This window comes from Bubalus kerabau, chromosome 7 (genome assembly GCF_029407905.1).
Source record: "Bubalus kerabau isolate K-KA32 ecotype Philippines breed swamp buffalo chromosome 7, PCC_UOA_SB_1v2, whole genome shotgun sequence".
In the NCBI taxonomy this organism is placed as follows: domain Eukaryota; kingdom Metazoa; phylum Chordata; class Mammalia; order Artiodactyla; family Bovidae; genus Bubalus; species Bubalus kerabau.
Genome location: NC_073630.1, coordinates 118,248,384 through 118,273,695, shown reverse-complemented (window position 1 = coordinate 118,273,695; position 25,312 = coordinate 118,248,384). Strand labels below are relative to the sequence as shown.

Genomic DNA, 25,312 nt, shown 5'->3' with positions numbered 1-25,312 from the left:
AGGACTTTCCTGGGGGCTGGCCACATAGGCACCCTCTGCCTGGCACATACCCAAATCGCAGACTCGCAGGAGGGGAGGTTTGTTGGTCAGGGTTCCCTGGAGGAACAGAACCCACAGAGCTACCGAGTGAGATGGAAAGATCTGGGATAGGGTTGGCTCGTGTGGCCTCAGAGGCTGAGCAGTGACACAACTGCCCTCTGCAGGTTTGAGGCCCAGGAAAGCGGGTGGTGTAATTACCAGACTGTAATTCAGTCCAAGTCCGAAGGTCCGAGAAGGGGCGGTGGGGGCGGGAGGGTTGCTGCCCGTGTGCGTCCTGATCAGGGCAGCAGGAGCACCAGTGTCTGAAGGCAGGAGAAGACGGACGACTTGGCTCCAGCCCAGAGGGTGTGTCCACTCTTCCTCGGCCTTTCTGTTGTGTTCAGATTCTCAGCACACTGGAGGACGTCCACTCGCACGGGGAGGACCATCCTCTTTGCTCAGTTCTCCAAGTCAGATGCTCATCTCTCCCAGAAACATTCTCTCAGAAGCGCCCGGGATAGCATTCTGCCAGCTCTCTGAGCGCCCCTGAGCCCATCAGGTTGGCACACGGTGAGCCATCGCAGCCGGTGCTTGGCATCGATTGTGTTGTTTGCTCAGTCTAGGCACCAACGTTAGGTCAACCTCATCAATTAGGCAGTGTTGGAAACGCTTCTGAAATTCACGTTCCCCAATGCCAGCCAAGGGCACAGACTTGCCCGCAGGCCCTGGTAAAGACAGCAGGCTCAGGCCTGTTGTGTCCCCACTTTGGTGCGCGGTGGGTAAGACAGAGTAGCGAGGAGAGAACGTCCGTGTTAGGAGAGCACCCGAGAGGCGGATGCCCCCAGACCCGCTTAGTGAGAGAGAGTGAGTGGGGTAGGGGCCGGGGGCAGTTCCTGGGGGGGATATGGGGTTAGAATCTTGAAGGCAGGAGATACCTGGATGAAATGTGGAGGTTTACTGTAAACAGCTTCACTGAGATATAATTCCCATGCCATGCACTTCAGCCATCTAAATGTGCAGTTCTTTGCTTTTTAGTGTGCAAAGCCATGATTTGACAAAGATTGGCATTCCAGAAAGTTCTGCTGCTCAGTCTGGGCGGTGGGCTCAAGGATCTGGTAACAGGTGGAATGAGAGCTGCCTGAGTCTCTGAGACGGAAGTGCAGGATGAGCACGGTGTTTTGGGGTCAGTCAGATTGAAAGGGCCAGTAGGATGGAGAGAGAGCTCCATGTGCTCAGTCGTGGGATTGAGCTGAGAGAGACTGCTGTGCAGTCATTTGGGCTTTGCTCTCTGTCTCTGCCCATCACCCAGGCTGTGACCTTGAGCAAGTTACTTAACATGTCAATGCCCAGTCTCCACCCCTGTGGAAAAAAGGGGTAGCAGCATCTACCTCAGAGGGATGTTGTGCGGATTGACAAGATGATATAAAACTTCCAAAGATTGCCTGGCACGGCAGATAATGAGTAACTGTTGATTTTTATCTCCTACTCTTGCTTTTGCTGGTAGAGGCAACATGTCTCTCAGCCTCATCTCTTCTGTGTACGCCCGTGGGTCGGTCACCTGAGACCACTGGTCTGAACCGGCCGCAGTTTGGGCCTCCTGCCTCTGGAGTTGCTGTCTGCTCCCCCTGGTTTCCCTTCCTCTCTTCCTCTGCTCAGTGGGTTCCAACACCCTTTCCCTCCCTGCTTTGTTCTAGATGTAGAATACCTTTCCCCATACTTTCCAATTCACTGATTTTCTCTTCAGCTCTTTATTCTGCTTAAAACTCATCCACTGATTGTTTTGGCAGTAGAATTTCCATTCATCCTTTATCTTTCTTTTTTTCTTTTTTTTACTGTTTCCAGTCCTCTGCTAAGATTCTGGTCTTTGTTGTAGCTTCTGCAGCTCGGGGACTTTGTCTTTTCCCAGCCTGTGACATCGTGCTCAACCCCGTATAGGTGATCATTGAGCAGTTTTTTTCTAGGTCTAGGAAGTTGAGCCCTTGCATGTAAAGTGCACTGGGCCCAAATTAGCGCCTTCCGGTTCCCTGCTCCCCACATCTCCTGAGAGTCAAGCATACATATGTTTGTCTTCCCAACTTGAATACGCTGGCCTGAAGGTATGAGAGTGTGTCAGTCTTGTCAGCAGCGAGCAAGTCTGTTAACAGCATCCAGCCCCAGGAGGGTGCTCAATGCAGACTCACTGATTCCCAGGGAAGCGTCTGCCCCCTCGGTACGTGGGTAAGCACTAACCTGGGCAGGAGTTCAGGAGAGGCTGCTCTCCTTGAGAGACCGCCCGGCCTAGGGAAGGATGTCCACTTTGGTACCAGCTCCATTGTTCTTCCTGTCCGTGTTCTACTTAAGCGCTGTAACCTTTTTTTTTTCTTTTGGTCCAGCTGTAGATCTTTCACCTGTAGAATGAGGCAGAAGAATACTTACCTTGCAGGACTGTTGTAAAGGATTAGGGAAAGTAAATATTTGTGATGTGTTCAGTGTGGGGTCAAGGAGGTGGCAGCTTGCTCCTCTTCCTCATCCAGTTTAGTTCAGTTCAGTTGCTCAGTTGTGTCCAACTCTTTGTGACCCCATGGACTGCAGCCCACCATGCTTCCCTGTCCATCACCAACTCCCAGAGCTCGTTTAAACTCATGTCCGTTGAGTCACTGATGCAATCCAACCATCTCATCCTCTGTCATCCCCTTCTTCCCCTGCCCTCAATCTTTCCCAGCATTAGAGTCTTTTCAGATGAGTCAGTTATTCGAATCACGTGGCCAAAGTATTGGAGTTTTAACTTCAGCATCAGTCCTTCCAATGAATATTCAGGACTGATCTCCTTTAGGATGGACTGGTTGGATCTCCTTGCAGTCCAAGGGACTTTCAAGAGTCTTTTCCAACACCACAGTTCAAAAGCATCAATTCTTCAGGGCTCAGCTTTCTTTATAGTTCAACTCTCACATCCATATGGGCTTCCCTTATGGCTCAACTGGTAAAGAATCTGCCTGCAATGTGAGAGACCTGGATTGGGAAGATTCCCTAGAGAAGGGAACAGCTACCCACTCCAGTATCCTGGGCTGGAGAATTCCATGGACTATATAGTCCGTGGGGTCACAAAGAGTTGGACACGACTGAGTGACTTTCATTTTCTTTCACATCCATACATGACTACTGGAAAAACCACAGCTTTGACTAGACGGACTTTTGTTGGCAAAGTAATGTCTGTGCTTTTTAATGCTTTCTAGATTGGTCATAGCTAGTCTTCCAAGGAGCAAGCCTTCCTCATCCTCATTTGTGCTTTTGGTGCAGGTTTTGAAGTGAAGGATCATGCCACAAAGCCGGAGACCCCTAGCAGCCTGCCGGCCCCTCCCCAGATGCCTTTGCCCGAGATCCCACAGCCGTGGCTGGTGAGTGCAAGACCCACCATTAACTTTGTCAGAGTCCACATGTACGCATTAATATATAGTATCTGTTTTCCTCTTTCCGACTTAGTCACAGACTCTGAGTTCATCCATGTCTCTGCAAATGACCCAGTTTCATTCGTTTTTATGGCTGAGTAATATGCCATGGTATCTACATACCACATTGGTATAGATAGTGTGATATATGAAGCAGAAATAGAGATGCAGTCTTGGAGAATGGGCATATGGACACCAAGGGGGAAGGGGGTGGGTGAACTGGGAGGTTGGAACTGACATGTGCAGTTCTCTGCTACGTCCCTATTTATAAGTAGCTAACTGAGGAGAGGCTGCCGCACAGCACAGGCAGCTCCACTCCATGCTCTGTGGGACCTAAAGTGGGAAAGAAATCCAGAAAAACAGCGGACAGAGTCCCAAGGACGGGGGAGCCTGGTGGGCTGCCGTCTCTGGGGTCGCACAGGTTGGACACGACTGAAGCAACTTAGCAGCAGCAGCAGCTGATTCACTTTGCTGTACAGTGGAAACTAACAGCATTGTAAAGCAAGTATACTTCAATTAAAAAAAAAAAAAAAAGTCCCACAATCAGGAGAATCACTGGACACCTGGGTTATTTTTGGTTCCAGGGCAGGTGATAAAAGCCTGATTCTGCAAGAAAAGAGGCCTTGGTTTGCTCAGGGCATGCCTGTGAGTGTGTTTTGGGGAGCTAGTAATGGTTAAGTGGGAGGCTGTAGGTGTGGCCTTCCCATAGGAGGCTGCTGGGCCTCTGAAAATTGCTGGAGCTACAGGTCCATGGAAATCTGTTCTTAAATCGGATTAAAAAAAAAATCAGATGATTTATCAGCAAAATAATGGCAGTAGAGCCTAGTGACATGCCCGTCTCTGCGTTAGCTCTGAGTTTGAATATCCGTAGCCTGAAACTTCAATATTCACTGTTATGCTTCTTTCTGGGATTAAATATCCTTTTTTTTTTCCTCCAGAAGAAAAATATGTACATAGTCCAGGAATGTGTATTTTATTTGATTTTCTGCATTCAAAATTTGTTTTGGAATTCTCTGGCTACTTTTGTGATCTGGGGATATTCATGTTTGCCATTTTTCATGCCCCACTCAGCTTTTTCTGCCTTTTGCTATTTTCTAATTTGCTTACTCAGGAAAATTAGGCTCTCATTCAAAATTAGAGCAGTATCAGTTACCTAGCAACTCTTTTCCTAATGTTTGCTTTCTGTATGAATCATCTTATCATCTGTCCAGCCAGAGAAGAGCTGCAGGAAGACAGGGCCACAGCCTGTTTGTTTTGTCCCTGCCTGGGTCCCAGCACAGGGCCAGTGTCCTGTGGGCGCTCCGTGATGATCACTGGAGAGGGGACGGAAGGAGCTCGGCACTCACTGGGTCCCTACCACATGTCACAGGGCACGCTTATTCCTTTTCCACTTACAATTTCATTTAATCCATACAACCTGACCTCAGAGAACCCTGCAACACCTCTGAACACGTGAACAGTGTGTATATCCACTTTACAGAAAAGGAAATGTGGATCCACTGGCAAAGGGACAGCCCAAGGTTAGGAGGAAAGGCAAAAGCAGATTTTTATAACCTATTCTTTTGATTTCAAATCCAGCCTTTTCTCAATAATACTGTCAGTATCTGTGGAAGTGAGGCAGCAAAACCAACGTGAGCACTCACAAGCATTCACAGACGGAGAAGGTTTTGTCAGGAACCACGAGCCTGCTTCTGCATTGGGTGCTGAGGAGGCAGCAGGGTCCAGGGCACAGACGGGAGTGTGGCTGCCTGCTTCCAGGTACCAGCCTGACACTCGCTGTGTGGGTTCAGACTGTAGCTTTCACGTCTCCGTGTCTGAGAGGCCTCATTCTAAAACGAGTGTGCTGATGGCATCACCAGCTCGATGGACATGAGTTTGAGAAGCTCCGGGAGTTGGTGAGGGACAGGGAAGGCTGCTGCGCTGCAGTCCATGGGGTTGCAAAGAGTCGGACACAACTGAGTGGCTGAACTGAACTGAACTGAAGAGTACTTAGTGAGATTGTTGTGAAACTGAAAAGAGTTGGTGTGCCTCAAGTGCTTGGAATATCTACCTTGCATCTATTAAGCCCTGTGCAAGAGCCGGCTGTTACTGCGTAGGGCATTGCTTCTTAAAATTTCAGGGAACTTGTTAAAGTGAGCATTCTGGGCTTCCTTGGTGGCTCAGTGGTGAAGAATCCACCTGCCCAGTGCAGGAGACATGGGTTCAATCCCTGGTCTGGGAAGATCCCGCTTGCTGCAGAGCAACTAAGCCCGTGTGACATGACTGCTGAGCCTGTGCTCTAGAGCCTGGGAGCCACGACTGCTGAGCCTGCGTTCCAGAGCCTGGGAGCCACAGCTGCTGAGCCCGTGCTCCGGAGCCCGGGAGCCTCGACTGCTGAGCCTGCGCTCCGGAGCCCCGGAGCCTCGACTGCTGAGCCTGTGCTCCAGAGCCCGGGAACCACGACTGCTGAGCCTGCATTCCAGAGCCCGGGAGCCACAGCTGCTGAGCCCGCGCTCCGGAGCCCGGGAGCCGCGACTGCTGAGCCCGCGCTCCGGAGCCCGGGAGCCGCGACTGCTGAGCCCGCGCTCCGGAGCCCGGGAGCCGCGACTGCTGAGCCTGCGCTCCGGAGCCCGGGAGCCGCGACTGCTGAGCCTGCATTCCAGAGCCTGGGAGCCACAGCTGCTGAGCCTGTGCTCTGGAGCCCGGGAGCCTCGACTGCTGAGCCTATGCTCCAGAGCCCGGGAGCCGCGACTGCTGAGCCCGTGCTCCGGAGCCGGGGAGCTGCAACTCTGAGCCTGTGCTCTAGAGCCTGAGAGCAACAACTACTGAAGCCTGTGTGCCCTAGAACTTGTGCTCCACAACACGAGTATATTCCTGGTGGTTTTTCAGGGCATTTGTTACTCAGCAAGTAAGCCCGTCATTCCGTAAACGGCGTTTGGTGAGTTGGCTTCTGTCCAGTTGGTCATGTGCAGTTGGCACGTTGACTTCCAGGAGATTTGGCTGGTGGGAAAGTAGAGATGCGGTGGGTAGGAGTCTATGCCAGGCAGAGAGCGTATCATAAATTAAAGCACAAGCCCAAGAAAAAGACCCTGAAAGACTGAAGCCTGCAGACCCCTCTGTGTGGCTGAGTGATAGGGTTTGGGTGGCTCGTCTGTGCGTGAGGCTGGAACACACTGTGGCAGGGGTCAAACCTTGAGGGGCCGTGGGCCTGCCTGCAGAGCAGATCAGACCACCCTTAGAGCAGCTCTAAGTGACCGAGGGGGTCTGTTTCTAATGTAAGACTTGGGGCGCTCCCACCTGGTGTCATTTCATTCACTTGAGCCACAGTTGCATCTTCAACTCTTTTAAAAATGGCACATATCAAAGGAATACTGCCTTTTATCACAACTCTGTGTGTTCTGACCTCTGAGAAATGAGTCCTTTTCTCTTTTTCGCCCTTTTAGTGTTGAACATCGCTTTTTGCAATTGTTATTGTCTCTTGATGTCCTTTTTTCCTGGACATTCGAGAGGCTGGGCAGGCAGGCGGGGTCACATTGGCCACTTTTCTGAGCACACTTAGCATCCCATCACCCCCCCATTTCAGGCCTGACAGGCCCGTAACTGAGGGCCCTCACCTGGCTCTGTGAGGCCCTCTTGGGCATCAGCGCTCCTCTTTGGTTGGCTGACACCTAAGTGGGCACCACCCTCCCCAACAGGATGTGGCAGAGACCAGATGGGCCTCTATGCCCTACAGCTGGTGAATTACACTCAGGTGATAGAAGTGAAAGGGAGGGGAGGGCGGGATCCAGTGGGCCTCTAAAATTTATCCATCTGGGGTAATTGCAGCTTTATGCCTATTGATCAGCAGTGCTTCCTTTTGGCATTCTCCTCATTGCACTAGATTTTCACCTTCTGAAGATGGTGTGTGTTCTTCTCCTTTGTGTTCCTCACGTTGCAAAGCAGAAAATGGGACGACCGCTCAAGGTCAGGGCCGCATCAAAAAGCCCGCCTTGTCACGCTGATGATCCTTCTATACAGGAAGGGAGCAGTGCATGTTTCTCTTTTGCCCTTAGAGTCAACACGGCTGCAGCCCAGGGTCCCTGGATGAGCCGGTGACCCCCTCAGTATGGCCTGTAGGTCAGGCGGTGGGAGTGTGGGTGTGTGCTCTTCGAATTCAGATCTGCTCTCAACCCTTGAGGTCACAGGGCGGGGTGCAGTGTCTTTACAGCCCCTCCAGCTCCCTTGCTCTCCGGGGGGGACTGGAGCAAGCCAAAGTATGCATATGCATCATGAAAACATTTCTGGGAAGGGCCGCGCTTTTCAGCAGATTCTGGGTTTTGTTTCACACTGAGAGCTGTGCAGCTGTCAAAGGCCCGGTCCTTAGTACAGCCGGTGCAGAGGGGGCATCTGTGAAGGCGGCCCGGTCGTCCGGAAATGGGTCCCATCTGTGTTGACATTGGCCGCCCAGCCCTCCAGCCAGGGCTGATCCAGACCACTGGGGATTGTGCTTCCTGCCCTCCCCTCCTCCGCTCCAGAGTAGCAGGGGGTCCTCGGACAGGGAGACCTCACACTTCCCTGCTGAGCGAGGAGAGCAGGGCACGCTCCTCTGGGGGCTGCAGACGATACGGATGATACCTCATCAAGGCATTTTCCAGAAATGTTTTTATTTGCTCACTTGAGTGGTCACTCCAGTGTTCTTGCCTGGAGAAGTCCATGGACAGAAGAGCCTGCTGGACTACAGCCCACGGGATCGCAAAGAGTCGAACGCGACTGAGTGACTACATGGTACTTAGATGGGAGTGTGTGCGTGTGCGCTCAGTTGTGTCTGACGTGTTGTGACCCCATGAATTGTAGCCCACCAGGCTCCTCTGTCCATGGGATTTCCCAAGCAAGAATACTGGAGTGAATTGAAAGAGACACATGTACCCCAGTGTTCACTGCACAATAGCCAGGACACGGAAGCAACCTGGATGTCCATCGGCAGGTGAATGGATAAGAAAGCTGTGGCACACATACACAACGGAGGATTACTCAGCTATAACAAAGAATGCATCTGAGTCAGTTCTAGTGAGGTGGAGGAAACTGGAGCCTATTATACAGAGTGAAGTAAGCCAGAAAGAGAAACACCAATACAGTATGCTGCTGCTGCTGCTGCTGCGTCGCTTCAGTCGTGTCCAACTCTGTGCGACCCCATAGACGGCAGCCCACCAGGCTCCCCCGTCCCTGGGATTCTCCAGGCAAGAACACTGGAGTGGGTTGCCATTGCTTTCTCCAATGCATGAAAGTGAAAAGTGAAAGTGAAGTCGTTTAGTCATGTCCAACTCTTAGGGACCCCATGGACTGCAGCCTACCAGGCTCCTCTGTCCACGGGAGTTTCCAGGCAAGAGTACTGGAGTGGGGTGCCATTGCCTTCTCCCCAGTACAGTATATTAACACATTATATGGAATTTAGAAATACGGTGATGACAACCCTGTATGCAAGACAGCAAAAGAGACACAGATGTAAAGAACAGACTTTTGGACTATGTGGGAGAAGGCGAGGGTGGGACAATGTAGGAGAACAGCATTGAAATGTGTATATTACCATACATAAACTAGGTGATGCGTGCAAATTCAATGCATGAAGCAGGACACCCAAGGCTGGTGCTTTGAGACAACCCAGAGGGATGGGGTGGAGAGGGAGGTGGGAGGGGGCATCGGGCACTCATGGCTGATTCATGTCGATGTATGGCAAAACCCACAATATTGTAAAGTAGTTAGCCTCCAATTAAAAAAAAAAATGACTATTGGAGTGAGTTGCCATTTCCTCCTCCAGGGGATCTTCTTGACCCAGGGATTGAACCCGCGTTGACAGGTGGATTCTTTACCACTGAGCCACTGGGAAAGCCCCATTTAGATTGGGTAGAAGATAGCAATTTAGTGTTTTGATGTCTTTAGGCCAGACCCTGTGTAAATATGACTTATTATGCCAACAGGTAATAGGTCATTTTTTTTTATTATGGTAAAACATACGTAACACAGACTTGATCATTTCAATCATTGGTCAGTGTCCCATTTAGTGGTGTGAGAGTTTATTTTCTTGGGGTCCAAAATCACTGCCGATGGTGACTGCAGCCATGAAATTAAAAGACACTTCCTCCTAGGAAGAAAAGCTATAACCAACCTAGACAGCATATTAAAAAGCAGAGACATTACTTTGCCGACAAAGGTCCGTCCAGTCAAAGCTATGGTTTTTCCAGTAGTCGTGTATGGATGTGAGAATTGGGCTGTAAAGAAAGCTAAGCGCTGAAGAATTGATGCTTTTGAACTGTGGTGTTGGAGAAGACTCTTGAGAGTCCCTTGGACTGCAAGGAGATCCAACCAGTCCATCCTAAAGGAAATCAGTCCTGAATATTCATTGGAAGGACTGATGCTGAAGCTGAAACTCCAGTACTTTGGCTACCTGTTGTGAAGAACTGACTCATTGAAAAAGACTCTGATACTGGGAAAGATTGAAGGCAGGAGGAGAAGAGGGTGAAAGAGGATGAGATGGTTGGCTGGCCATCACCGACTTGATGGACATGAGTTTGAGCAAGCTCTGGGAGTTGGTGATGGACAGGGAAGCCTGGCGTGCTGCAGTCCATGGGGTCACAAAGAGTCGGACACGACTGAGTGACTGAACTGAACTGAGTTTAGTTGTGTAAAGTCCATACATATTGTCGTGCAGCCCTTAACATGATCTATCTCCAGAACTTTTCATCTTTCCAGACTGAAAGCCTGTCCCCAGTGAACAGGGCTCCCCTCCCCCAGCCCCAGGAGCCAGCATTCTAGTTCCTGTTTCTCGGAAACTGAGGTTTTAGTCCCAGCCCCTACCACCTGGCTGGATGGCATTTCGTCCTTCCTAAAGTACTTTCACAGCAACTTCGTTTTCTGTGTTTGACAGATGGGATCATGAGATTCTTTGAGATTATTATGAGAAAATTAGTTATTTTACCAGTTGCAGACTGGAGACTAAGCCTGAGATTTAAAACAAAATCATTTAATTCCCAGGGAAGTCAGATGTGATCCTTCTGGTGGATGTGACCCATCCGTTTCTTTTCTCCTTGTCTCTTGAAAACCTCAGAGTTTGGCGTCGCGTCTCATCCCTACAGCATCTTCATCATGGATCTATCCCGTGTCCTGTTGGCATGGCCGGAGGACTCTTCCCCCCTCCCTGCCTCGTGGTGGAGGAGGAGCGGACAAGAAAGTGGCTTCACGGCCTCTCATTCTGAGTTGTTTGTAAATAAAACTTGAGAAAATACGCGTGGATGATTTCCCAGTGTTTTCTCAAGTGCTGTTTGAATGCAAATTAAATAGTGATCAGAAGGGAATGGGTTGTCATTTGGATAAAAAAAAAAAACTTTTACTTTACCAAGAAGAGTACCTGCTCAAAATTCTTTTTTTTGAAAAGTTTTTAAATTTTTTTGGCTCTGCTGAGCAGCACACAGGACCGTAGTTCCCTGAGCAGGGATTGAACCCATGCCCCCTGCAGTGGCAGCATGGAGTCTTACCCACTGGATCGCCAGGGAAGTCCCATACTCGAAATTCTTTACGTTGGCCTTGAAACCATGTTTTGCAGTTTAGACCTTAAACTTTTGTTCCCTGTTGACAGTCATGAAGCTTAGCTGAAGCTGTGGAGTGCTGTCCTCGTGCCGGCGGAAAAGGGTTTTGCCAATGCATGGCTCTAGCGTGGGCCCTCTTCTCTTCTGTCAGATCCTATCTTTGGGCTGCTACTGAAGAGTCCACCTGCCAGTAAAAGAGATGCAGGAGACACGAGTTCAGTTCCTGGGTCGGGAAAATCCCCTGGAGAAGGAAGTGGCAACCTCCTCCAATATTCTTGCCTGGGAAATCCCACAGACAGAGGAGCCTGGCGGGCTACAGCCCATGCGGGGGTCACGGAGAGTCGGGCACACTGAGCCTGCACAGCCTCGCACACTTGTTCTTCCCGACGTGTGTGTGCTGGGCCCATCACACAACTTCACTTGAGATTTTAATCACCGTAACCAGAAGGACAGAATCTGGACGTACCCCTGTGTGGATAGAATTAAACTCAGAAAGAGATTCCACATTCTCAGGGGTTTTTCTCTGCTGAAGTCAGGTCTTCTGGTTCACTGGCCTATCTGGTACAAGGGCCTGAGTGATAAATTGGGGCTGGCGGAGGGGAAGGTGGTGGGGCGGGAAAGTGCAGTAGGGGAGAGAGGGGAGCGGAGGAGTGGGAGTGGAGACAGAGGCAGCGCAGATGCGTCTTCCTCCCGAGGGGACGAGAGGGCAGATGCCACGGAGCTGCAGGGGCTGGAAGCCTCAGGTTGCGCCCAGCGACCCTGAAGGCTGGCTGCTTTCCCTGCGTCTTACGTGGCTCGGCCACCACAGCGGTAGGTGTCCGGGCCTTGGTCCTGACACGGGGATGCATTCTTACTGCTGCAGTGCCCACCAGCTGGCTTCTCCTCCTCCACAAAGCAGCTCGGCTGCACCAGGGACGCTGGGCGACGTCTATCATCCCCTGAGCCTCAGTTTCCTTGTTTCCAAAATTATATTGAAAACACTAACCTCTCAGAGTTGTCTTCTGAACAAGAAAAAAAGATACAGAAAGTCTTCCAGAACAGCGTGTGGCACACAGAAGGCAGTCTGTGAATAGTAGTTAATATTGTTATTTTGCTGAAATAATAGCAAAATAATCATTGTATTTGTGCCATCTTGTTGTCGTTCAGTCACTCAGTCGTGGCCAACTCTTTGCGACCCCATGGACTGCAGGCAGCACACCAGTCTTCCCTGTCCTTCACCATCTCCTGGAGCTTGCTCAAACTCATCTCCATCGAGTCGACGATGCCATCCAGTCATCTCATCCTCTGTCCTCCCTTCTGCTCTCAGTCTTTCCCAGCATCGGGACTTTTTCCAGTGAGTTGGCTCTTCACACCAGGTGGCCAAAGTATTGGAGCTTCAGCTTCAGCATCAGTCCTTCTTCAGGGTTGATCTCCTTTAGGATGGGCTGGCTTCCTCTCCTTGCAGTCCAAGGGCCTCTCAGGAGTCTCCTCCAGCAAGGCCAGTGACTTGTGAGCTGCCGGAAGGATCTGAAGGACGCCTTCCCCTTGAAGGCAGTGGCGCTAAGCCGTGGCCCTCGCCGTCTTCTCTGCCTCTTCCCGCATCTGCCCTGTGACAGACACACCGTCACTCTGCCCGTGTCTGTAGCCCCGGAGGTGGAAGTTCACGGATCAGTGGCATTTGGGGGTGGAGCTTGAGATCCTCTTTGGAGAGGCAGGGTGCTTCTCTAGAAATATTATTTTTTGAGGAGTGTGATTTCAAAATGCACGTTTGTGTTTTTTTTCTTTTTAAAACAATAGTATACAGAAAATTCAGTGGACTTCCCTGGCCAGCCCGTGGTTATAACACTGTGCACTTCCAATGCAGGGGTCACGGGTTCAGTTCCTGGTCAGAGAACTACGCAAGGTACTGCTTAAAAAACAAAAGCAAGCAAGCAAACAAACAAAAAAACCCCCAAAGAAAATTCAAGCTCTACAGATGTGCATGAAACAGCCGTAACCTTGTGTTAGCATTTTGGGGAGTGACCCGTCTTTGTGTAGAGGTCCGCATAAGCACAGCTCCGATAGGCTAACAGGCACCTGTTTTCTTTCATGTAACAGCATCCAGTAGAGACTTTTCAAGTAAGTGACTGCAGGTGTGCACCGTCTTCCTTTTAAATGGCTGTGCGTGGATGTGTTGGAACACCTGAACAGTCTCATCTCAAGGAATATTTTGATTGCTTTTAAATTTGGAGGGAAAAACTTTTATTGAACATCCTTAAATGTTTTTGCTCATATGACCAGTTGACCTTCTTAGCATGTATTTCTATAAGTAGAATCGTGGATTTAGGGGCATACGTGTGGAGAGCTTGTGTGGAGTGCACACCAGCAGGGTCTGAGAGTCCGCTGAGAAGTCTCATTAGCTGAGTGCCGGCTCCTACCTCACGCACCTTAGCAGCCCTGGAAAGGAGGAGTGTGCTGTGCTAATTGATGAGTGTTTGATTCAGCCATTGGTAATGCTTTCCCAGAACATGAATAATTCCACTGTTTCAACACACTAAGAGGAAGCTGAAGCATTCTCATTTCATTAATAAAAACACTCAGGGACTCAAACAGCCATCTACTAAAAGCACCGAGCGGAGATGTTTAACCCTCCTGTGGACTTCTGTTCTGACCTCGCCCAGGGAGGATCGGGTATCAGGTTCCGCTGTCAGCACCACCCCTCGGGGACCTGGATGTGGTCCAGCATGAGAGCCCAGGGTGACGGCTGGTGGGCAGCAGCCTGGGGAGGGGCGTGTGCAGGGGGACCAGGGCCAGGACACTGCCTTCAAGGACGGGGCAGGGTGCTGTGCGGATGACCTGGAGTGAATTATCTCTCTTCATCTCCGAGAGGAAGGAGTGGGTTGAGCCCACAGTGGCGATTAGTCATTCGCAAAGGACTTCTTGGCTTCAGGCTTGAGTTACAGGGGAAAAAAAAAAAGGTGGAGTTTCGTGTTCTATGGGGTCATTGTTCTCCTTGGAAGCTGAACTTGGTTGCCCTTCAGTTTGGGGCCTCTGTTCTCCTCCATTCCCAGTGACATCTTTCCTGTTTGTTTATAGGATATAGGTGGTGTGAACTAGTTAGGAAAGGGGAAGAGAGTGAATAGGAATCTGAAAAAGGTCACTGCTGGGCAGACCCGGGCTTGAAGACCCCAGCTTGTCACGAAGCAGCGTCTGGTTTTGAGCAGATGTTTTTAGACACTGAGCCTCCCTCTCGGTGTCTGTGAAACGTAAGGTGATGTGGTGTTGGCCTTGCAGGGTCCCCGCACGGATGGCCGATGCAGCTTATAACCAGGGCCGCGGCTGCTCGGGGTGGTGCCAGCAGACAGCAGGTGTTGCTGCGTGTTGAATTTCCAGCCCTTCTGTCTCTGTTGTTCTGAGGTCCATGAGGGAGGGATGGAAGCAGCAGATTCTACACGTGTTCATGGGAGGAAGAGCTGGGTCTGCTTTAGTGTTGCCGGGCACGTTTGAGAGACCGGTGCTTCAGCTGGTCTAGCTAGAATTTGGATGGGCCTGAGCCTGCCAGCTTTCCATGTTGTGAAGTTACGGCTTCGAAAGCAGCCTGCCTGTCTCAGAGTCTGTCAAGGAACTGCGATGGGACTGGGTTGAGTGGTGAGCAGATACCTTCTCCAGAGAATAACGTGCAGTTTCTTTTAGAGCTGGCTTGTGGGTGATTTCCTCTTCCCTTTCTTTGTGAGTTACCCTGACACACAGGAGGGGTTTGGTGAGATAGAGGGCACACACGCTCATCTTTTCAGTTGCCACGTAATGAGCACTGCTCTGAGATGTGCACGGGCGATCTGAACCATCTCTGTGCCCCCCAGGGGTCTCCGGTGTGGGTGGTCCTAGGAGGAGGAAGTCAGCCTGGGGACCCGGGCCGGTCAGTGGTGTGGGGTGGGCCGTTGGGTGGAGGGGAGGAGAGATACCCGTCTCTGCTCTGGGGAGGGCTCTGCAAGGGCCAGTGACTGCAGCCTCTGCCTGAGTTTGTGTCTGGTGGTGGCTGGCAAGTGGCATCGATTGAGCGGCGTGGCCAGGGCCAGGCAGAAGGTGGTCGTGGGCAGGCGAGCAGTGGAGACCCCGCCAGGAGCCGAACTTTGGAAACTCTTTGTAGGATGATGTTATTTTTCGGTGGAGACATTACAGAGGAGAGAGGCATGTGCCCGCGGACGCCTGTTAGGTCAAACTCCAGAATTCTCTTCTAACTCTGGTGCTCTGTTGTTTTTCCTCCCTTCGCTCAGCCACCCGACAATGGGCCGCCACCGCTCCCAACGTCCTCTCTCCCGGAAGGCTACTACGAGGAGGCCGTGCCCCTGAGTCCCGGGAAAGCTCCGGAGTACATCACCTCAAGTGAGTGCCTCCTGTCCGGCCGGGCTGTTAGGGAGCCCCCCGTTTCCTGGGGTAAAGGGGAGTTGGAGCATACCCAGCAGCATGGGAGTTTAGAGTCAGGAGATCCTGAACCCAAGGGAGGGAATACAGGAAGGGCTTTGAGAAGTCTAAGGTGTCCTCTACATACCTGGGGTAATTTCAGATGGTTGTCCTTTTTTGTGACTCAAAATTAGTGAAATCCCGTTGCCATGGGAACATGTCTCAGCTAGTGAAATGTGTTCCCTTTGGTCAGAAGGGGGTGGCCTTTTGAGGCATGTGCCCATGGGGTCCCCGCCGGCTTGACCAGGGCGCATCCCTTGGAGGCTGCATTCATGGTGCCGCCAGGAGGGCATGTCTACAAGATACATACAAAACAAGCAGATGTATCATAGCTGTTTGTTTCGTTTTTAAATTTATTTCTTGTTCAAGTATGGTCAAATTACAGTGCTGTGTTAACTGCTGCTATACAGTGAAGTGACTCCGTTATGTCCTTTTTCATATTCATTCCTGTTAGGGTTTATCACAGGATATTGGGTAGAGTTCCCTGTGCTGTGCAGTAGGACCTTGCTGTTTATCTTTTCCCTATATAACCAGTTTACATCTGCTAACCCCAAGCTCCCAATCCAGCCCTCTCCCACCCCTACCCCCTTGGCCACCACCAGCCTGTTCTCTGAGTCCCTGCTTCTGTTGCTGTTTCACTGAGAGGTTCGTTTGTGCCATCTTCTACATTCCACATGTAAGTGATATCGTGTGGTCTTCGTCCTTCTCTGTCTGACTTAGTTCACTTAGTAGGATAATCTCTGTGTCCACCCATGCTGCTGCGAATAGTGTCATTTTGTGCTTTTTATGGCTGAGTAGTGTTCCATTGAATATGTGCTGCAGCTTCTTTGTCCACTCACCTGTTGACCGACATTCAGGTTGTTTCCTGTGTCTTTTCTTTTCCTTCATTCATACAGGTTTTACCAGAATGTTTTTGCCTAAGTTAGGGCTGTCATGACACGGCTGTTCTCTTCCTGCTGGGGACTCAGAAGTGCCTCTTTATTGGCAGCCAACTTTCACATTCACAGAAAGAAGGACATGCTGGCATTGAACACCTTTTTGGAGTGATGTCTAGAGTTTGTTTCTAGAGCTTTGGCTTTATTTCTCCCCCTCATACTCTGGAGTCTGTATAGTCAAAGCTATGGTTTTTCCAGTAGTCATGTATGGATGTGAGAGTCAAACCATAAAGGAGACTGAGCACCAAAGAACTGATGCTTTTGAACTGTGGTGTTGGAGAAGACTCTTGAGAGTCCCTTGGACAGCAAGGAGATCAAACCAGTCCATCCTAAAGGAAATCAGTCCTGGATATTCATTGGAAGAACTGATGCTGAAGCTCTAATACTTTGGCAAAGAAGTGACTCATTGGAAGAGACCCTGATGCTGGGAAAGATTGAACGCAGGAGAAGGGGACAACAGAGGATGAGATGGTTGGATGGCATCATCGACTCAATGGACATGAGCTTGAGTAAGCTCCGGGAGTTGGTGAAGGACAGGGAAGCCTGGCGCTACAGTCCACGGAGTGCAAAGAGTCGGACATAACTGAGCGACTGAACAACAACAAAAAGTGCTCTGGCGGCAGTATGTGTCGTCTCATAATGAGGCAGACGTGGCCTCTCCGAGTGTGCTGACTTAGGGAACCCAACTTGCCTTTCCCATAAACATGGATAAAATGGGAGTGAAAGAGTATTAACTCGTATCATAGAGAGACTCCCCTTGCCTGTCACCCCACTTCCGCTGTTTTCAGACATGATCTCCTTCATCCTCGCCATCTGCCTGCCACCGGAAGTCTCTGCTTCATGCAGACTTGGGCTTTGCCATCGTTCTCTCCCCTGGCAGCGCGCAAGCAGAGCCATTAGAGCAAAGCGGAATCTAGCTTGCTTGTTAGCAGAAGATCCCCTTGGGATGTTTTGTGAACATGAAGAGAGACACGCAGAAGCCAGGCGGGCTGGACTCCAAGGCCCAGGGGCCTTTCCTGCTCACTCACGCCTGCTCTCTCTGGAAACTTCCTACAAAGGCTCAGCCCAGCATCAGTAGGTCCTCATTGTTCTGAATGAGGTCTGAGTGAGAGAAGGGATTGTTCTCATGAGAGGGCTGTGAAATCTTGGGTCTTGAGATCTGGAGATTAAATATTTTAGAACCATTTGGCAAAAATGCATTTAAATCATTTCTTAAGCGTCAACTGCCTAAGGAGGTAGTAAATTAAGTAGAAAACACAGAAAAGTTAAATGGCTTGTTCATTGGATCCCTTTCTTTCTGAGAGCAGAGAATAAAGAACAAAAACATCTTGATGAGGGTATTTCCCAGCTCTGGGGACATTTGGTCCCAGCTGTCTCCCGCCTCCACTCCCCCTTCCTCCAACATGCTTTCAAGACTAGAAATTGATAGTCTTTTTGTTTCACCTGTGGGAGCCTGTGGTTATTTTCAGTCCAAGAATCCCCACCTGACTGGTGTGTCATGTCCTGAGTTGCTGACAGGCAGGCCCCTTGGGTTGAGCTAATTCCAAGGAAACAGTCATGGAAGGACTGCTGCTTGGGGAGACAGCGGGTCAGCAGAGCTCACACAGTGGGCTTCTTAACCCAAGCGTCTGTGGCCGAACCCTGGCTGCAGGCGTGGACCCCTCCCAGTGGACCCGTGGCAGGGGGCTGAGTCCGGGTCTGGCCAGGGTCACACACCCCTCACTTATTGTGGACTTGGGGAAACTTTTTTGGGCTTTATGTCATGTCCGGTTTGTCAGAGAAGCAGGACCATGATGAGTGTTGTAGAGTGAGGGGTGTGTGGTAGACACGAGACCCTGTGCAGTTGTGGGAACCCGGGAAGATGAGTGTTATAGGGCCAGCTGTCATCAAGGAGAGCTGGGCGAAGCCTGGGGGCAAGGAAGGTTGCTGGAAACCTCCTCTGCCTCTCACCTCCCCACACAGGGGCCCTGCATGAGAGGCTGGACCATGGCTCCACAGAGCTGCATGCCTAGCAGTCTCTTAACCTGCCCGTGTACTGGCAGCTGCTTCCCCGTTTGCCTTCCAGGTCATTCACAAACTTCCCGTGTGGCCAGTCCTAACCTAGAGGCATCCAGGGAGGGGAATTTAGGGGAATGCTGAGTTGATACAGTGTGAAAAGCACCACTGTTGGTCTTGGCTTGGTTTGGTATCCACGCACCTCTCTTTACCACGGTGAATTTCCAAACAAAGACAGGAGCAGAGTCATGGTTCAGTCTAACACAATTCAGCTGCGGCCAGAAACTCCCCAACTCCCCCAGAGGATACAGTGTCCTCTGTCCACTTTGGGTGACACTGTTCTCTCATAGCCAAGTTACGCTCTCCCCCTTGAGTGACTGTAACTGTTGGGCCTGATGGAGCCCGATGGAGGTGATGGAGCCCAGTGGAGATGATGCAGTTTGATGGAGCCCGATGGGGATGATGGAGCTGGATGGAGGTGATAGAGCCTGATGGGGATGATGTAACCCAATGGAGGATGATGGAGCCAGATGGAGGTGATGGAGATGATGGAGCTGGATGGAAGTGATGGAACCTGATGGAGGTGATGGAGCAGAGATGATGGAGCCTGATGGAGATGATGGAGCCAGATGGGATGGAACCAGATGGGGATGATGGAGCCCGATGGGGATGATGGAGATGATGGAGCCAGATGGGGATGATGGAGCCCGATAGAGAGGCACCTTCTCTGGTGTGATGCTGCATGCTCCTTGGTGGGTGGGATGACCCAGAGCCCAAGTGGGGCAACTTGGGTTGGTGGGAATGTGATCAAACTTTTAGACTCTCCTGGGGGTATTGGAGAGACAAAGCCATTTCCTGAAAATGATCGGGTTCTCATCGTCTTCAAAATCCCCCCTGGGAGAGCGTGCCAAAGGCTTCTGTGTCATTGTCTGAAACGGTTGAGCCGAGAAGCAGAAGCACCTCAAGGCGGCACGGGAGATTCACTCCAGGGCCTGGGCCTCACGTGATGTGGAGCTGCTGAAGGAGTCAGCGGGAGGCTATCCCCCAATGTGTGGAAGGAGATCTGGACTCAGTGGCAGAGGTGTGGATGCATCATTGGTGACTCTGTGCCCTCCTGCCCAACTCCATGTTTTTCTTCACTTTGCACAGGGTCCTCATTACCTCCTCACCAAATCATAAATTCCAGCGCCAACAGTGGACTCCTTGATGTCCTGTTTCAGCCTCCAGGAGGTACCCTGGACTCTGCTGGGAGACCGCCCAAGAGACTGATGTGTTGTCCTGCGTGCTCAGACTCTTAGTCCCAACTGCTTGGTTTGCGAAGTTGGCTGACATTCTTCTAGCATGATTCCGTCTGTCCTGCTCTCTCAGCAGAAGGCGGGTCATGAACTCACTGTCTTTTCAATGAGTGGACCTAAACCCGTGGACCTCAACCCATCCTCCCCTTGATGCGAAGGGCGGCCAGGGCATGGTTTGCTCGTTCAGTTCATAATCAGAATCAGCCAAAACCGTCTTCCTTCGTCAGGATGTGGTCTTGGGTGAGTCACCTGCTCTGCCGGCATCACCCTTCCCTCCCTCTGAGATAAGGACACAACTGTGCACCCACCTCCGGGCGGCTGAGAGGACCAGCGAGGCAGGGCGTGTGCCCGCGAAGCCAGCCTCCTCTTCTCACAGCTTTATCCCACAGCGTGCAAATAAAAATATAAAAAGTACTGCCTGGGGGCTTCCCTGGTGGCTCAGTGGTAAAGAACCCGCCTGCCAATGCAGGAGACACGGGTTTAATCTCTGATCCAGGAAGATCCCACGTCCCACGGAGCATCTAAGCCAGTGCTCCACGACTACTGAAGCCCATGCACCCTAGAGCCCATGCTCCTCAACAAGAGAAGCCTCCGCAGTGAGAAGCCTGCTCGCCACAGCTAGAGAAAAGCCTGCAGAGCACCAAAGACCCAACATGGCCAAAAATAAATCAATAAAATTATTTAGCAAAAAACACTGCCTGACACATTGGAAGTGCTCATTGAATATTTCTTGCCTGAATGAAATGAAATCTCCCCATCGCTGGTTGATTTAGCCCTTCATTCTCTTGTTGACTTGTTCACTCAGTGTTTACTGAATTTGATATTCTAGAAAGTGAGTTAAGCACTGAGGGTTTCGTGGCCCCCCAAGCGGCCATGAACATGGTCTTTCTAGGATAAAACAGGACTTGATCTGCTGCCCGACTGAAATCTGTCAGCAAGCCTTGGACCGTGGAGTAGCTCGTGGTCTTTCACAGGTTCATGCTTTCTTTCCTGGGCCCTATGTTCCAACCACACTAAAATTAAAAAAAAAAAAAAAAGCTTTTATTATAAAATGCATTTGTCAAAAAGCGCATAAAATATGAATTTATGCTTAATGACTCTCCATAAAATGGGACACCTAAGTGCCACCACCAGGTCAAGAAGGAGCACTGTCAGCCCCGGAAGCCCCTGCCTCCTCTTGACAGCCTCCTCCCCGCAAGGGTCAGCCCGGCTTGGCTTCGATGACAGTGACGTAAATTCTGTTGAAAAGCACATGGCTCGCCGCTGTTTGCGTAGTGTTCTATATTTTTCTTTGCTTTTGCAAGTCGTGTTCCTTCTCCTAGACTCTCCTGTCTGGTCGGCGCCATCTCATAAGCAGTGGAGGCTGATGGCTTTGTCCAGCCTCCCCTGTGTGCCGTGTGCACGGCCCTCTGGTCGCCTGCCTGTCTGAGTACTCGAAGTGTGGATCTGGAGACCAGTTTTATTTAACTTGAGTTAATATTTGAATTTAAATGGCCACCGTGGCTGCCATGTGAACAGAACTGTTGGGTAGATGTAGATGGTGGCATATGGGGGGTGGGGGTGAGTGTGCGCTTGCACATGTGTGTGTGTTACTGTGGGGAAAGGAGTGCAGAGAAGGAGGAGAAAGGCCTTGACTGAAGCAGCACGGCAGGGGAGCCTGAACTCTTCTCTCCATGGTGGTCTGTAACCTGGATCCTTCAGGCGCTCGAATCCCCCAGCCCCACACGCCTCTTGGCAGAGCATCCTTCCCACCATCACGACAGACGCCTCCTAACTGTCATCCCGGCTTTAGCCCACTCTCCCTGCCATCGCCAGAGTTACCTCTAGGGTCAGTCACCCTAGTCTAGACTAGTCACCCTAGTCTCTTCCGTAAAATTCTCCCCTGACTTCTTTATTAGGATTTAAAAGTTAAACCATCAATCACTCTATTCCCCGCCTCCCTTATTAAATAATTCTTTGCAAGAAAGTTAACATACACGCATGTCTCCTGATTACAGATTACAGTCCAGTTTCCAGCGAGTTCTATTCTGTAAAGGGTCGGCCAGTTCTTGTGCATCCAGTTGCTTCAGCCACAGATTCTCCTTATCTATCCTTCATTCCTCATTGAGGTGTTCACTCCTCACATGTATTATGAAAAGCAAATGCATTCCAGATGTGTCTGGGGTTGAGGGAATGCTGAGGTGAATCAGACACTGCCTCCGGGACCTTTCGATCCAGCAGGGCTGAAGCGATCAGGATCACGGACAGTCACTCGTGTTGATTCATCATTTTTAAGATGCCATCCATCCTTCTGAGGGCTTTGCATTTAAGTCGATCTAACAGTGCTCCGGATGGCGATGGCAGCATCGACTCAATGGACATGAGTTTGAGCCACACCTCTGGGAGATTATGAACGACAGGGGGTGTCATGTGCTCCGTTTCATGGGGTTGCAAAGAGTCGGACTAAGTGACTGAACAACAAACAAGTTCTCCCTTCTGCACATATGTATCACTTGCTCTGTGCCAGGCCCTTTGCGAAGCACTGGGACAGTCCCATCCAGCAAGGGGGTTTCCCTTCCTGCAGGGGAGACAGCTTGAGGCGGGACAGACAGACAGGGGTGGCAACACAGCGGCAAGTTGTGTGCTGAGTGTGGGGTGGATCCGAGGGGGTCGCCGCACCTGCACCTGAGCTCAGGCTGCCGTAACGCAATATCATCCGCTGGGTGGCAAAACGGTCCTTTTTATGTTCTCAGAGTTGTGTAGTCTTGAAGCCAAGATCAGGGCTCCAATGTGCTCAGCTTGTGGTGAGCGCTCTCTTCCTGGTGTGCAGGTGGCTGCCTTCTCGTCCTCACATGGCAGGGAGAGAGAACTCCAGGTCTCCCTCTTCCTCTTCTCAGTGGATTCGGACCCACTCACATAACCTCGTTTAACCATAATTACCTCCTAAAAGTCCTGTCTCCAAATACAGTAACATTGGGGTTGGAGCTTCAGCACATGAATGTGGGGGGCTCCCAGTTCAGTCTACAGCCGTCAGGGCTGGAGAGCCAGGGAGGGCTTCATGAGTTAAATCCTAAGTGATGAGCATATATCCAGGCAAGGGTAGGAGATGGAGTGGGATGAACAGGGAGCCTGGGTGAGAGCTGTGTGTGCACAGACCCTGAGGAAAGGAAAACGGGCTCCCGTGGGGACCCTGCAGACAACCCGGTATATAAGTGTTGACGCTCTGCAGAGTAGGAGGGGCGGGTGGACATCTGTGACAACCCCCAGGGTGGCCTGACTGAGAGGGGTGGTCTGGGTCTGGATCTTGAACCTTAAGAAGGGTTGGTGTGTGTGGTGATGCCCGGAGGAAGGAAGGCATTGCAGACTTGAAAGAACTTTTAAAAATATATTTATTTATTTGGTTTCCTTGAGTCTTTGGTTGCAGTGCATGGGCTCCCGAATAGCTGAAGGCTCTGGAGCACACAGGCTCAGCAGCTGTGGGGCATTGGCTTGCTTGCCTCTTGGCATGTGGGATCCTAGTTCCCCAAACAGGGATCACACTCAGGTTTCCAGCATTGGAAGGTGAATTCTAAATCACTGGACCACCAGGGAAGTCCTGAAAGAACTTTCACATCGAGGTGTGGGTGGGAGTTTCCTTTGGCAAAACCCATTGTTGAGTAGGGGTCATGGCACCCAGCGAGAATGTGGCGAGGATTTAACAGTGTGGGGCCTGCAGGTGCCGAAGTAGTTTTTATAAATGCAGAATTCTTAGTCACTTCATTTGAAAACTCTTTGTTGGGTTTCTACTACCCAAGTCTGAGTTATTTTCCCCCTAGTTTTGCCAGTTGGTGTTTTCCAAGCACCCTGAATGCTGAAACCCCTCCTCATTTACAAATAAAATGATGGAGCCCACAGGTCGTCCTCAAGATAAGGTTTTTGCTCACTTTTATTTCTCATCTTTGACAGATTATGACTCGGATGCGATGAGTAGCTCTTACGAATCCTACGATGAGGAGGAGGAGGATGGGAAGGGGAAGAAGACGCGGCACCAGTGGCCTTCGGAGGAAGCCTCCATGGACCTGGTGAAGGACGCCAAGATCTGTGCCTTCCTGCTGCGGAAGAAGCGCTTCGGGCAGTGGACCAAGCTACTCTGCGTCATCAAAGACACCAAACTACTGGTAAAGCCTCGCCACTCGGTTCTCTCTTGTGTAGAGTCGGTGAGGCGCAGTGGGCCATCTAACCGGGCGGAACCTATACCCAGGCGACATTCACATTGGTGGACACAGAGGGAGCAGCCTCGCCACTCGGTTCTCTTGTATAGAGTCGGTGAGGCGCAGTGGGCCATCTAACCGGGCGGAACCTATACCCGGGCGACATTCACACTGGTGGACACAGGGAGCTGAAGCGCTGGCCCGTGACCGGCCGTCAGCAGGCCTGGCTGAGGCTCCCGTGCCTTTAACGCCCTTTTCTTGCCAGCTCCCTAAGCACTCAGCGGGCAAAACCATCCCCGCCTCGGGCCAGCGTCTGCGGCTCGTGTCAGGGGAAATGCACGCTGCTGGAGCTTGCCAGACGTCGCAGGATGGATTTTCTCATTTGTAGTGAGTCAGTGAATTCCTCAAAGCCAGGTCATCGAAGGCGGACGGGCAGGCCAGGCGAGGTCTGGGGGACGGTGCCCAGGAAAGGAAATTCTTTTGGAGAGCTAAAGGCTGACTCTTTTTTCTTTTTTTGTAACTCAGGGAGGCAGACTAGAAAGAGTAAGTAGCAGAGGAGCGGGGGCAGGAGGACACACACCCTTTGCTGCAGGCGCCAGGCCACCGGGGAGCCTAGAGGGGAAGCCAGAGCCTTTGCCACGCATCCTCTGTCCCTCCTCCCTGCTTCCTTCCCAGCTTCAGAAATCACGGTTGGTTGTTGGCATTAAGAATGTTAGACTCTGCTTTTGTATTTTGTTTTTCCTTCAAATGAACCTTGGGGAACAAAAATCACTAAAAATTCTATCATTAAAACAACACGTGAGGGTGTATGGTTCTGTATCTCACTTTTCAGTGGAGCAGATAACCTCCCTTTAAAAAAAACAGTCTCATCTGTGAATTATGGGAATCTTATTTTACTAGATTCTTAGGACATAGTATGTTTTTTGATTCATGGTTTTGTAAAAAAAAAAAACAAAAAACTTTTTTTTAAGCAATGAGAATACATTTGTTTTTTTTCCACATGTGTGGCCTGAATTTCTCCCAAATTTAGACTATGCCAAAAAATGATTATGCCACGGGGGAATTTTAAAGTAAAGAACGAAAGAAAAAAAGATTAAAAAGATTAATATGGTCCGTATTTACAATCTGACATAATGGCTGCAAGATGTGGATATGTTATATAAACGCTTTAAAAATACACAGTTGGCTCTTGTGTAAAGGGCTTCCCTAGTGGCTTAGCTGGTAAACAATCTGTCTGCAATGCAGGAGACCTGGGTTCGATCTCTGGGTTGGGAAGATTCCCTGCAGAAGGGAAAGGCTACCCACTCCTGTATTCTGGCCTGGAGAATTCCAGGGACTGTATAGTCCATGGGGTCGCAAAGAATCAGACACTTGACTGAGCGACTTTCACTTCACTTCTCATGTAAAAGAAGTTTTAGAGCACGCTGTGGGAAGCCTGTGGTTGGAGTAGGGTCAGTAGTTGTCAGAGGTGCTGAGTCCACCCTTGGTCCCAGCCCCCGGCCCCAGCCCCTTCTCTTC

General features: G+C 50.7%; 1 protein-coding gene across 3 annotated transcripts in view; it reads left to right on the top strand.

Moving 5' to 3' along the window:
• Positions 1-25,312, top strand: part of AFAP1 (actin filament associated protein 1) — a 149,391-nt gene that overhangs the window by 54,677 nt on the left and 69,402 nt on the right. For 2 of the 3 annotated variants that reach the window (XM_055589187.1, XM_055589189.1), the window contains exons 3-5: positions 3,295-3,392; positions 15,214-15,322; positions 23,550-23,761. In XM_055589187.1, coding sequence (XP_055445162.1) covers positions 3,295-3,392; positions 15,214-15,322; positions 23,550-23,761 — 419 coding nt within the window. Of the gene's footprint in view, positions 1-3,294; positions 3,393-5,120; positions 6,361-15,213; positions 15,323-23,549; positions 23,762-25,312 lie in introns of those variants that run through there. The other variant, XM_055589188.1, reaches the window with a different exon arrangement.